Raw genomic sequence first — 13302 nt, 5'->3', positions numbered from 1 at the left:
TCTTGCAGTTTATTTTATACTCTAAATGTAGGATTCAGTTGTGTTTTTAGATACTTAATTTAATGACTTCGTATTATTAGATTGCCCAATTAGAAATGATATGATTAACAAAGAGCGAAAAAATATCGTTTTTATTCTCATACAAAAAATACCGGATTCCGATCCCTGTTTTCATATAAGATTATACAAGTAAATCGGGCATTTTTGCAGCGCAAAAACAATCCCAGTTTCCCAGTGCGTTTTTTGATTATGGAGTGTTATGGAATCAGCAAAAATACTTGCATCCACAAATTAAAAAAAAACACTTATGTCTCTGCCTTAGCTTCTTTGACATTGACAGAACATTGACATATTCTTTCAATAAGTACTTCTTCGGCTGCGGGTCTGTATTCGTGTTATTTCCGAAAATATCTTATAAATCGTGAAGTGTACTTAGTTTTTGCACTGTAAATATTTTACAGGCAACCAGTGCTATTGTGCTTATCCTAGTATTTCTTGTTACAGTACCGTGAATACTGAAAAATGGCGAAGTCGAAAAACCACACAAATCATAACCAAAGTGAGTAAACAACACGATTCTTCTAATTAAGTAGGTAAAATATATGAAAAAATTTGGTTTTAAGTGTTTGTATTTGCAAGGATGTGGCTAATTGTTACAGTTGTTATGGTTTTATTTGATTTCTCAAGTTTAAAATCTATACACCTTACAAAACAAAGTCCCCGCAGCGTCTGTTTGTCTGTATACTTACTGAACGGAATTTCATGCGGTTTTCACCTTTCAATAGAGTGATTCTTGAGGAAGGATTAGATGTATAATTTGTCACGGGTTTTGTGTAACCCTTGCGAAGCTGGGGCGGGTCGCTAGTTGATAATCGACGTTTGTTTTGCTTCCTTTCAGACCGCAAGGCCCACAGGAATGGGATCAAGAAGCCTAAGAAGTTCAGGCACGAATCTACCCTTGGAGTAAGTAACTTATTTCATAATCTTCTATTGCCACCAACAATAAATCAGAAAAAGTGATAAAATACACTACATTTTTCCTAATACACTATCTATGAATCTACACATTTATTTTCTAATCGCAGTCTAGTCCTTATTAGTGTCTCTCATCAAGCTGATGGTGACTAAGGATAGGTCGTCTCAGTTACCATAAAATAACTGAACTTAATGAATGGAAGGACTACACATTATCCAGGGTTGTCCTCTGCATTCATACTCTGGACCACCAGAAGACCTGTGGCAATGGCTAAACAAACTGAATGTTGACATCTGACAGATACCTTATGATTATTGTATTGTAATTTTTAAATTTATTTGACTGCCTATATTTTATCTGCCATATTACTAAATAAATAAATATTGAACTTATGTATACTTAATATTTTATGTATTATGTCCCCATTAAATTCCTTTACAAGTTAGAAATACAATAAAATAATTTTCCTTATTGGTAATTCTGTTTGTTTAATGGCATCATTTTGTGGTTGATTTAAACAGAACAACAACCACAAACAAGAAACTTGAAATGTTATAGGATATTTTTTAACAAACTTGCTTTTTAAATTAATTGATATTTAAAAGGTTTAAATGCAAAATCAGCCTCGGTCAACTATACTTCTAATTATTCTATATAATTTAAAGCGCCAATTACATCCAGAGTCCCAATTTCGGGCCTGATATTCGTTTTCATTTCACAGAATAACATCATTAACCACCATTTCTATACATTTCAAATATTGTAAACGATGTGCTGATATTTGGTGAAATGGAAAAATATTCTTTCTTGGGCCCAAATCAGGCCTGATAAAGTGTGAATTGGCACTTTAACCATTTTCAATTGGACACAACTCATTTCATTTGTATCATTTTATTTCAAAACAATAGAATTTCAACCATATTTCCTTTACTCTTTATGGTGGGCCTTAGGAGGATAGGGTATTAGTCTGTCTCACAGAAATATGGATATAAGAAGTGGTTTGACAGCTAGGCGCGTGTCTCTATTTTCTGATCAAAATGATCAGAAAGCACGATCGCATTGTCATTTGATGGACAGCCGTTGCGGTGAAAATGCCTGTTTGCGCCGTAATTACGTGCAAAAATCGCAGTATCACTGTAAATTTAAATAATTATGGAGCTACTTATCACAGGTAAGAAGACTAATAGCAATCTATTTGTGTAATAAAATCGGCAAAAAATAATAAAATACGTTGTCCATTGCCGGACATTTTAAAGTCATCCATTGCTTGTTGTATATACTTTCTTCATTGTTGTTTTCAAAGCTAACTCGCAATGGGCAATGAACATGTGAAATATGACATTAGTCTAGGCTTGAGTCGGTCAGGACCGAAGAACTAAAAGGAATGAAATCCCACCACGGAACGAAAGGAACTAGTTCATCTTAAGCGCTCTTAATCGGTCTCGGTCCTTTAGTTCAGTAGTCAGTACGTCGGTACCTAGTAACAAAACGGTTGGGAGCGAATGATCGAAATGAGTCAAGGTCAAGAAAGTCGCTCGCTCACGCTCTCGCTCTGTTTATTTGCGAGCGAGAGCAAGACACATACCTAGTCATCCTCATACAGATCTCGAGAGTTGCTCCTGAACTAAAAGAACTAAAGGACCTAAAAGAGCGAACTAGTTCGTTTGACCGATTGACCGAGATCGGAGCGCTCTTTTTAAAGACCGAGCGGGCACAACTCTACATTAGTCTCAATATTGAAGTAATATGTCAAAATATTAGCAGCGACGAAAGCGCTAGAGCTGCGACTCAGTCGATGTTCCTAATCGTATCATATCGATATTTTAATGTAGTTGTATGTAGGTAACGAGTGTTGAGTAGGGATACGAATGAAATGTAACAGAGTCAGACCAAGATAACTCTGCAGCAATTCTTATAGCGCACACGTGCAAGTTTTATTTATGATAATAATTTCATAGAAGTTTACATACTTAAACATTATTTCGAATAATCAGATTTTGTATTTTTTTTGTTATATCCGTTCAGTGTGCAAGTTTGTTCACTTTGTATACTTTTTCACACAAAGAATGTCATTTTTGTATATAATAAAATGACCCTGTTTTATTATTTATAAACAAAGAAAGGTATTTTAGAAATGGCACCAGCAAATATTTCCTCTGTGTCAAGTTTTGTTCTATGGAATTTATCTATTTAGACTAACGTCCGGATCATAAAATACCAAAACCAAAAACAATTATTTGACACTGCATATTGTTAGGATTAACTCGGAAACTTGAGACCCTACCGCGAACACCAAAGTGTCTTTTACTCCAATTAGGGCGTAACTAGAGTGACAGAGAAAGAAGCCCGCAATTTCCGAACCTCGTTGTTCGCGGTTATAGCCCAGTACTGGCGCCACCTGTAAATAACTACCATCGGCCAAGTGATTGCCTATCTATTTCGCTTACTTAAGATACGATCTTTTGAAGGTTGGTGCGGCGGACATTATAGGCTTAGTAAATTAAAGAATCCTGTTGGCACAGAACGCTAAAAACTGAATTCTGAATATATCTTAAGAGTCCTTATTCCTACAGACGAGCTTATTTTGTAAAATGCTTCCTTTTTCATTCAAGATTACGACGTAACTATTAGTATTTATTCAAAAACTGATAACGTACTTAAATAATCGTTTCCTAAACTAGGGGCTCCAACAGTTCAAATTTTCATTTTCTCTTTTAAACCTCTTTTTTAATGAGGTTTTTTGGGAGTCTTTTCCAAATTTTGCAGTGAGATGTGGCGTTTCGGTTCTCAATTTTGCTATAACCAAGAATCATTTGGTACATGAATGACTACAATTTGATTCAACATATCTCGTACGAGGGGCTGGAATGATTAACAATCGAAAATTCATTTGAAAAAACTGATAAAATACCTTCCGAGTTTTCTTCATTTTTTTGGCGAAAACAGGGTTTTATTATATTTTATTTCCGCAAATTGTACGCATATTTTGCTTTAAAAATAATATTGTAGCAAACTGTAACTTTATGTTAACCTATAAAAAAAAAATCGTAACTATGGGACCTACATTGCCGTAAATTTATATTTTTTTAAAACACGTATAAATCACGCAGCAGCGACGCCCCGCTCTCAGTCCGCGCGGAGCGCGCTTAGAGGACGGACCTGTGCTCGATTGTCAGGCATTCGTTGCGATCGTAATCAGCTACGGAGTTCCGAGAAGTGCTATATACTGCGATTAGAAAATCTTAATAAAAGTTCATTTTTTACAGTATGCCAAACAGACTCGCTTATTGATGGATTTTCAGTGTTACTTTTTTTTAATACTAAGTCGGTGGCAAACAAGCATACGGCCCGCATATGTACGCCTGCAACTCCAGAGGAGTTACATGCGCGTTGCCGACCCTAACCCCCTCCCGCCCCTCGTTGAGCTCTGGCAACCTTACTCACCGGCAGGAACACAACACTATGAGTAAGGTCTAGTGTTATTTGGCTGCGATTTTCTGAAAAACGCATTTTCACTTGAAATTACGTTAGGGTTTGCATTATTATTTTTGACCCGGATGAAGTCCAAGTTCTCATGATGGAGTCAGGAGTTGGTCACCAGAACTCCTAATCTACTAATTATAATCCCATCGTGTTTGGGCTCAAAAGATTTGCCCTGACGAACACCATCGATCTAGATGAGGTCCAGGGTCTCATGATGGAGTCAGGAGTTGGTCACTAGAACTCCTAATCTACTCATTATAATTCCATCGTGTTTGGGCTCAACAGAGTTGCCCTGACGAGCACCTTCAATCTAGATGAGGTCCAGGGTCTCATGATGGAGTCAGGAGCTGGTCACCAGAACTCCTAATCTACTCATCATAACTCCATCGTGTTTGGGTTCAATAGAGTTGCCCTGACGAGCACCATCAATCTAGATGAGGTCCAGGGTCTCATGATGGAGTCAGGAGCTGGTCACCAGAACTCCTAATCTACTCATCATAACTCCATCGTGTTTGGGCTCAATAGATTTGCCCTGATGAACACCATCGATCTAGATGAGGCCCAGGGTCTCATGATGGAGTCAGGAGTTGGTCACCAGAACTCCTAAACTACTCATCATAACCTCATCGTGTTCGGGCTCAATAGATTTGCCCTGACGAGCATCATCAATCTAGATAAAGTCCAGGGTCTCATGATGGAGTCAGGAGTTGGTCACTAGAACTCCTAATCTACTCATTATAATTCCAACGTGTTTGGGCTCAAAAGATTTGCCCTGATGAGCACCATCTATCTAGATGAGGTCCAGGATCTCATGATGGAGTCAGGAGTAGGTCACCAGAACTCCTACTCTACTCATCATAACTCCATCGTGTTTGGGCTCAATAGAGTTGCCCTGACGAGCACCTTCAATCTAGATGAGGTCCAGGGTCTCATGATGGAGTCAGGAGCTGGTCACCAGAACTCCTAATCTACTCATCATAACTCCATCGTGTTTGGGTTCAATAGAGTTGCCCTGACGAGCACCATCAATCTAGATGAGGTCCAGGGTCTCATGATGGAGTCAGGAGCTGGTCACCAGAACTCCTAATCTACTCATCATAACTCCATCGTGTTTGGGCTCAATAGATTTGCCCTGATGAACACCATCGATCTAGATGAGGCCCAGGGTCTCATGATGGAGTCAGGAGTTGGTCACCAGAACTCCTAATCTACTCATCATAACCTCATCGTGTTTGGGCTCAATAGATTTGCCCTGACGAGCATCATCAATCTAGATAAAGTCCAGGGTCTCATGATGGAGTCAAGAGTTGGTCACTAGAACTCCTAATCTACTCATTATAATTACAACGTGTTTGGGCTCAAAAGATTTGCCCTGACGAGCACCATCGATCTAGATGAGGTCCAGGGTCTCATGATGGAGTCAGGAGTTGGTCACCAGAACTCCTAATCTACTCATCATAACTCCATCGTGGTTGGGCTCAATAGAGTTGCCCTGACGAGCATCATCAATCTAGATCAGGTCCAGGGTCTCATGATGGACTCAGGAGTTGATCACCAGAACTCCTAGTCTATTCATCATAACTCCATCGTTTTTGGGCTCAAAAGATTTGCCCTGACGAGTACCATCGATCTAGATTAAGTCGAGGGTCTCATGATGTACTCAGTAGTTGGTCACCAGAACTCCTAATCTATTCATCATAATGGTAATTTGACGGTGCTTGTCGGAGTAAATCTATTGAGCACAAACACGATGGAGTTATGATAAATAGATTACGAGTTCTGGTGACAAACTCCTGACTCCATCATGAGACCCTGGACTTCATCTAGATCGATGGTACTCGTCAGGGCAAATCTTTTGAGCCCAAACACGATGGAATTATAATGAGTAGATTAGGAGTTCTAGTGACCAACTCCTGACTCCATCATGAGACCCTGGACTTCATTTAGATCGATGGTACTCGTCAGGGCAAATCTATTGAGCCCAAACACGATGGAGTTATGATGAGTAGATTAGGAATTATGGTGACCAACTCCTGACTCCATCATGAGACCCTGGACTTCATCTAGATCGATGGTACTCGTCAGGGCAAATCTTTTGAGCCCAAACACGATGGAATTATAATGAGTAGATTAGGAGTTCTAGTGACCAACTCCTGACTCCATCATGAGACCCTGAACATCATCTAGATTGATGGTGCTCGTGAGGGCAAATCTATTGAGCCCAAACACGATGGAGTTATGATGAGTAGATTAGGAATTATGGTGACCAACTCCTGACTCCATCATGAGACCCTGGACTTCATCTAGATCGATGATACTCGTCAGGGCAAATCTTTTGAGCCCAAACACGATGGAATTATAATGAGTAGATTAGGAGTTCTAGTGACCTACTCCTGACTCCATCATGAGACCTTGGCTAGTCACTATCATGGGTGCGTAGCCAACATGCCAATCGTTTACGATACGACAACGAAACACTACTCTCTCTCTATCGCACTAATATACGCAAACGATTGGTATTTTGGCTAGGCACTAAGCAAGTGTGTGGCCAACATGCCAATCGTTTACGATACGACAACGAAACACTATCTGTCTCTCTATCGCACTAATATACTTTATTTATACCTGCAGTCATTTACTAACTTCTTCATTTTCCATTGGTGTGAAAGAGACAGAATAAAGAGCAAGGGTTATAGTACACTCTGTAGTCTGTACACTTAGTAGTAGTGTACATAAAAAAAAACTACTGTGCTTAAACAATAAAATAAAGAGTGCCCATATGATATCATATGACACTAAAATTAATGTTGCTTGAAATTATATTGAAACTATCAAGATTATTCTAGTCTGCATTGAAACGCGCGTCGCGTTGCCGGCGCTCGCGTACCGAGCGCCAACGCCATCTATCGAGCGTTATTTCGTGAAATCGGAGAACGCTCCAAGGATTAAGGGCTCTTAAGGTACACAGTATAGATTTATTTTTAACTATAGAAATAAAGCGAGCATATTTCATACTTATATATCCAGAGTCGTGCATTCGTATCTAAATGTACTAGCATTTAATTTTTTAATTTCATGTAGTGATAGTGATTTATTACCAATGATGCAAAATAATAGTCAAATATCATTCATTCGTTCATATACATTTATCGATATAACAATTTTTGGTGCTGCCCATCTCTATTGAATGAATAAATGGACGAATTAGTAGTTTGATTTGAATGGTTGTCAAAATACCTTCGAAAGCAAAATGCCGCATGAATATCGAATGAAGATAAGACTTTTTAACTTAAGAAGGTACAAACACACTCAGAAAATTTTAATGTGTAATTACAATCAATTTAGCGCGTGTGTGTACCAACGAGTGCACTGTCTATGTGTGAGTAGGTCTTATGCGTACAATATTGTAATTGTAGTTGAAATGTACACATTTTTAACTGCGGCGACATCGGTCCCGATACTAACTGACGATGACAATGGATCTATAGATATCTCTATGGTCTGTCTAATCTAATTTTGCACTAATTTAAATAGACTAAAGTGAGGGTGGATTAGAAACTTCATATTTTCATACAAATTTCACATTAATGATGACATTGCTACACTTTTTCCTTGCATACGCCATGCAAGAGTTATTGGTATACAGGCAGGCAATTGAAATAACTAATAATGCCTGTATCAATAAAGTTTTCAGTGTTGTGTAGTAGTGTTGTAGAAAGTGCAGTCTTTCTTAATAGGGTATGTTTTTGAGTTTCTTCAGTATCTAGGTGAAACTACATTGAACCTTCTTCCCTAAATAAGGGCTCAATACTTGAAGTGCATACTCCAATATAGGCCTAACATAGGTTTTGTGAATTTTGAGCATTATATCTGGTGTCAGATTCCTAAAAGCTTGTCTTATGAAATTATACTATTTGAAATTAAATTAAATGATAATATTATTTCTAATAAATTCAAGTGAGCGTAACCGTGGTATTTAAATATTTTAGAATATAATAATATATCTTTAGAATAATATAATAATAAAACTTCCAACACTTCCGCCAAACATACTAAGATCCTCTATGCATTGCAAATGCCAAATTACATTGTCATCTTTACACATCTTAAAGACTTATTTGTACTACTTTAAGTTAACTCAAATTCAATTGTCACTGTCAATACAATATTTTAGTAATACTGAACTAAAATTATCCTCTTTACAGATGGACCCTAAATTCCTGAGGAACCAGAGGTTCTGTCTGAAGGGTAACCTGAAGCCTGCCAAGCAGATCGCGAGGGCAGCCGAGAAGAAGGCCACGAGGGAAGCCAAGGCCAAGAAATGAAATTCTAGCTTATAAGATAATAAACACCTAAAAAATAAGTACTATTATTTAATTTCCTAACCTATATAGTGTAAATGCACCTTTTACCTATTTAGCATAGCAGCCTTTGAATCATAGATGGCAGGATCAACTAGATGTGCTATACGCGTGCGCCTGTGAGGGACAGAACTTAACTTTTTTTGTCATAGTAAATTGAACCTTATCAGTGAGTCAGAAAGGTGTTCTTACCAGACAGATAAAACTGTCCACTTGAGATAGCAAAGGTGGGTTGCGGTGTCTCACTCGCACATGTTGCCAATGTTAAATACATACCATTGTGGTAGTAGTTATATCAATATACTACTGAAATTAAAATAAATACTTTCTTAAATTATTTTAGTGCTATATTCAGGGTGCGGTTATACATTACATTTTAATACTGAAACGGTTTTTATAACTATTTATATGTAATCGATTCGATATAGGTTGGACACACATTTCCGTCAGTAGAGTCAGGGCGGCTACCGGGAAAATCGAAATTCGTCAGTTGTGCGAGTGTGGAGTCTACGTCAACGTCGCAGTATGTTCGCGCCGCGAAGTCACGCCGCGATTCACGCGCATAGTCTGGATGGGTTTTACGCTTAAAGAATTAAAGATAGTTACTTTTCTTTTCTTTCAACTTTTCAAATCTCATGTGACAGGGACAAAATAATAAAATACTATCATGCTATCCCTGTCACACGATGTTATGTAGTATACGATTTTATAACAGCCAATGCGGAAGCACCATTAGCAACTTGCAAATATTCTTGCTGTATCTCTTTCCTTAACAAGGCAAACGTATGTGATGCAGCCATACAACAATGGCTATAAAGCATGAATTTAGTATAACTGGATCAGGAATGAGCGGTGGGGGGAAATGACCGAACGGGACAGTCTTATGTATCTTTCAGTAGGAGTAGCAGAGAAAGCGCTAGTATTGTTTGTCCTTTTCACAATCTCATTTTTTTAAATCTCCACCGCAAATGTAGTATGGTAACAAATAACCCGACCAAATTACGTAGGTTGTTTTTGTATGTTGTCAGGAATGGTAAAACTTGTTTTTAATTTTGTCGCATTGCGTATTGTCTGTCACTCACTATGACATAGCGCTCGCGGCTCGTGTCCCGGCCACTGCTCGTAAGCTCCACGGGCTAACACTATTGCCTCGTCTCGTGCCTGGGCTACAGCCCCTAATTTCGTCGAGATTATCGATTTTAAAAACAACTAGCACGGTATAAGGCTTGTAACCGAATAAAAAGCCGAACGCTAATGTAAACAGCAAGCGCGCGTCCCCCGCGAGCCCCTTTGACTCGTGCCCAAAAAATCGCTCCGAACGCGAGCCCGGCAAGTGGCGAGAACAGCCACGAGCCCACCGTTTACATACGCGTCTCGTGGTTCGCCACTCGCACTCGAATGTAAGCCGCCATCACGGGCGCACGCGGTATAGCGCATCTATACGATTCTACCATCTATGTTATACAGCCACGAAGTGTGTTAACTTTAATATTTTTCACAGACGGCCACACCGGACTGCGACTTTGGTGCGCTTCGGTGTACATTCGACCGTGTGTAGGTATTCTACCGGACATTCGTTATGGACACAGCTTTAAGTGAGAGCGAAAAAGAGATATTTTAACCGCACCAAGATCGCGGTCCGGTACGTAACGTAGTAAACACTAAAATTATCCTTGATCTAGTAAAAAAACAGCAGTGGTGACAAGGTAAGGTATGGTCCACCGTACATTCGATTGTGTGTAAAGGATAGCCCACCGTACGTCCGTTAAGGACCAAGGTCGCGGTCCGGTACGGCCGTCTATAATAAACAGCAGTGGTGACAACTTGACAGTGACAATGACAATTTAATTTAAAAGTCAAATCAAAACATTGGTTTCTTCCACTTTAGATGACAAAATTCAGTCCCTCTTATCTGTCACTCACCCAAACTTAAATTCCGCTCACGAGTCATTCGTCTTTGCTATCCATAAATCAGCAGAGGAATCCATCCCTCTTAAAAAACCCTTCGTCCGTCGTAATAATAAGCCCTCACAACCATGGTGGGACTCAGAGTGTTCTGCCGCGGTAAAAGAACGAAATGAGGCTGAATTGGAATATACTAAAAATATAACTATTGAAAATTACATCAATTTCAAAAAAATAAGAGCGAAATGTCGTAAAATTCTCTCAATGAAGAAATCTGACGGTTGGAACTCTTTTTGTGAATCTATTTCCCCCTCGACTCCCTCTACGCTAGTATGGAGGAATATACGGAGATTTCGTAGAGGCATTGCTCCTGTGTCAGCCTCTGGATCGTCTTTCAACTGGACTAATGATTTTTTAAATAAACTAGCCCCTCCTATTGCTCCTAATGAGTTTGATATTCCAGTTACTTACTCTTTTAACAGATCGGACAATCTATTGGATAAGGATTTTAGTTTAGATGAACTCAAAACGGCTCTTACTACAGTAACTGACTCATCCCCAGGGTCTGATGGTATTGTGTACTCCTTTTTGAAAAAAGCTGGCTCAACATGCCATGATTTCTTTTTAGATCTAATTAATAAAACTTTTGAGTCGGGTGATATCCCTGAATCGTGGAAGCACCAAATCATTCTTCCTATTCTGAAACCAGGAAAAGATCCCGAGCATTTCAACTCTTATCGCCCCATTGCTCTCTCTTCGGTACTATGCAAGATAGTTGAGCATATGCTTAAAAACAGATTGGAATGGTATGTTGAGAGTTCGGGATTTCTCTCAGAGTCCCAATTTGGCTTCAGAAAAGGAAGAAGTGTTACTGATAGCCATGCTCTATTATCGACAGATATCAGAATAGCCTTTTCTCAAAAACAATCTGTTGTTGCAGCCTTCCTAGACATATCAGCTGCCTATGACAATGTTCTCCTCCCGGTTCTCTGCAGGAAATTGCGCTCCATAAGAATTCCGGAGAAGGTTGTGCTTTTCATTAATAATCTGTTATCAGGCAGAAAAATTACATTAAGAGTGCTTAATATGCATGATAATCCAAAAATTGTTTGGAGAGGTCTACCACAGGGCTCGGTTTTAAGTCCATTACTGTACAGTATATATACTTCTGACTTAGATCAGTCCATCAACCAGCATTGCAATGTCCTCCAGTATGCGGATGATATTGCAATATATTCGGCCCATAGGAACGTCGTTGATGCGTCCCATCACATAAACAATTCTCTTGTTTCTCTGGGTCTTTGGCTAGATGCCCATGGTTTAGACTTGTCACCTTCTAAGAGCTCTGCTCTAGTCTTTTTCAGGGGCAGAAATTGCCCTCCTATTAATGTGTCATTTCGTTCTCAAGCCATCCCGGTCCATAGGAATGTAAAATTTCTAGGTGTGACCTTTGATTCCAAACTATTATGGTTTGAACATATTAATAGTACAATTGGAAAGTGTGAAAAAAATTTGAATATCATTCGAGCCCTATCAGGCTCATGGTGGGGAGCCCACCCATATTCTCAGAAATTATTATATAACGCTTTAGTTAGGTCTATTCTTGATTTTGGTTCCATTATAATTGAGCCATGCCGTAAAAAAGATCTTAAAAAACTAGATAGGATTCAATCTAAAGCCCTAAGAATAGTTACTGGCGCCATGAGATCTTCTCCCATTAGAGCGCTTCAAGTAGAATGCGCTGATCCCCCCTTAAAGATTCGTCGCCAGTATTTAGCTGATAGATATTTATTCCGTGTTGCTCAATTAGAAAATCACCCGATCTTCCCAAAGCTTCAACTATTACAATCTCATGTTGAAGTGAATCGGTTATGGCTTAGAAGACCAAAACCAAATCTTGTTACTAGTCTAGTTAGATTAAATAATATTGAGGCTCCGTTAATCCAATTCCCTAAGATTCCCATTTATACAGTGCCTTTCGAGGCCCTTATGTTCCAGCAAAAATCAGTGAACATTGGAGTCAACCGTAGTTCGACTGACGTCAATGACAGATTCCTGTCTACAGTAAGAACTAAATGGCAGGGATGGGATTTACTCTTCTCTGATGCTTCAAAATCAAATAATAGTTTAGTTGGATGTGCTTTCATTCATGACAATTTGAAGTCAACCCACAAATTTCAACTTCCCTCGGTCTGCTCTATTTTCACCGGAGAATGCGTAGCCATTTTGAAAGCTGTTAAATATATAATAGAACACAAATTGCCTAAATCGGTAATTTTCTCTGATAGTCTCAGTTCGATCCAGGCCATTACCTGTAGCTCTATTAAAAATTGCTCAAAATCCCCCATAATTTGCCTGATTAAAGAAGCTCTTTTCGCTTGCCATTTGCTAAATTTAGTAGTTCAATTATCATGGATTCCAAGCCACAAAGGCATTCATGGCAATGAAAAAGCGGATGAAGCTGCAAAAGAGGCGGCTACAAACGGTAATAGGTCCTTCTTTCGATGTTTCAGTAAGGACTTGGATGTAGTTTCCTCGGAAAAGCTACATTCTGATTGGTCAGATCTTTGGGTTACC

General features: G+C 39.0%; 1 protein-coding gene across 1 annotated transcript in view; it reads left to right on the top strand.

Moving 5' to 3' along the window:
- Positions 1 to 8822, top strand: part of LOC133522089 (large ribosomal subunit protein eL29) — a 29568-nt gene extending 20746 nt beyond the window's left edge. Inside the window, exons 2-4 of the mRNA XM_061857294.1 lie at positions 505 to 559; positions 899 to 963; positions 8665 to 8822. Of these exons, the coding sequence (XP_061713278.1) occupies positions 523 to 559; positions 899 to 963; positions 8665 to 8784 (222 nt within the window). The 5' untranslated portion in view covers positions 505 to 522 and the 3' untranslated portion in view covers positions 8785 to 8822. The remainder of the gene's footprint in view (positions 1 to 504; positions 560 to 898; positions 964 to 8664) is intronic.
- Positions 8823 to 13302: the final 4480 nt, after the last annotated feature.

The sequence above is a fragment of the Cydia pomonella genome, chromosome 10, assembly GCF_033807575.1.
Source record: "Cydia pomonella isolate Wapato2018A chromosome 10, ilCydPomo1, whole genome shotgun sequence".
In the NCBI taxonomy this organism is placed as follows: Eukaryota; Metazoa; Arthropoda; class Insecta; order Lepidoptera; family Tortricidae; genus Cydia; species Cydia pomonella.
Note: the sequence above shows the minus strand (reverse complement) of the source record. Positions and strands in the feature narration are given on the sequence as shown.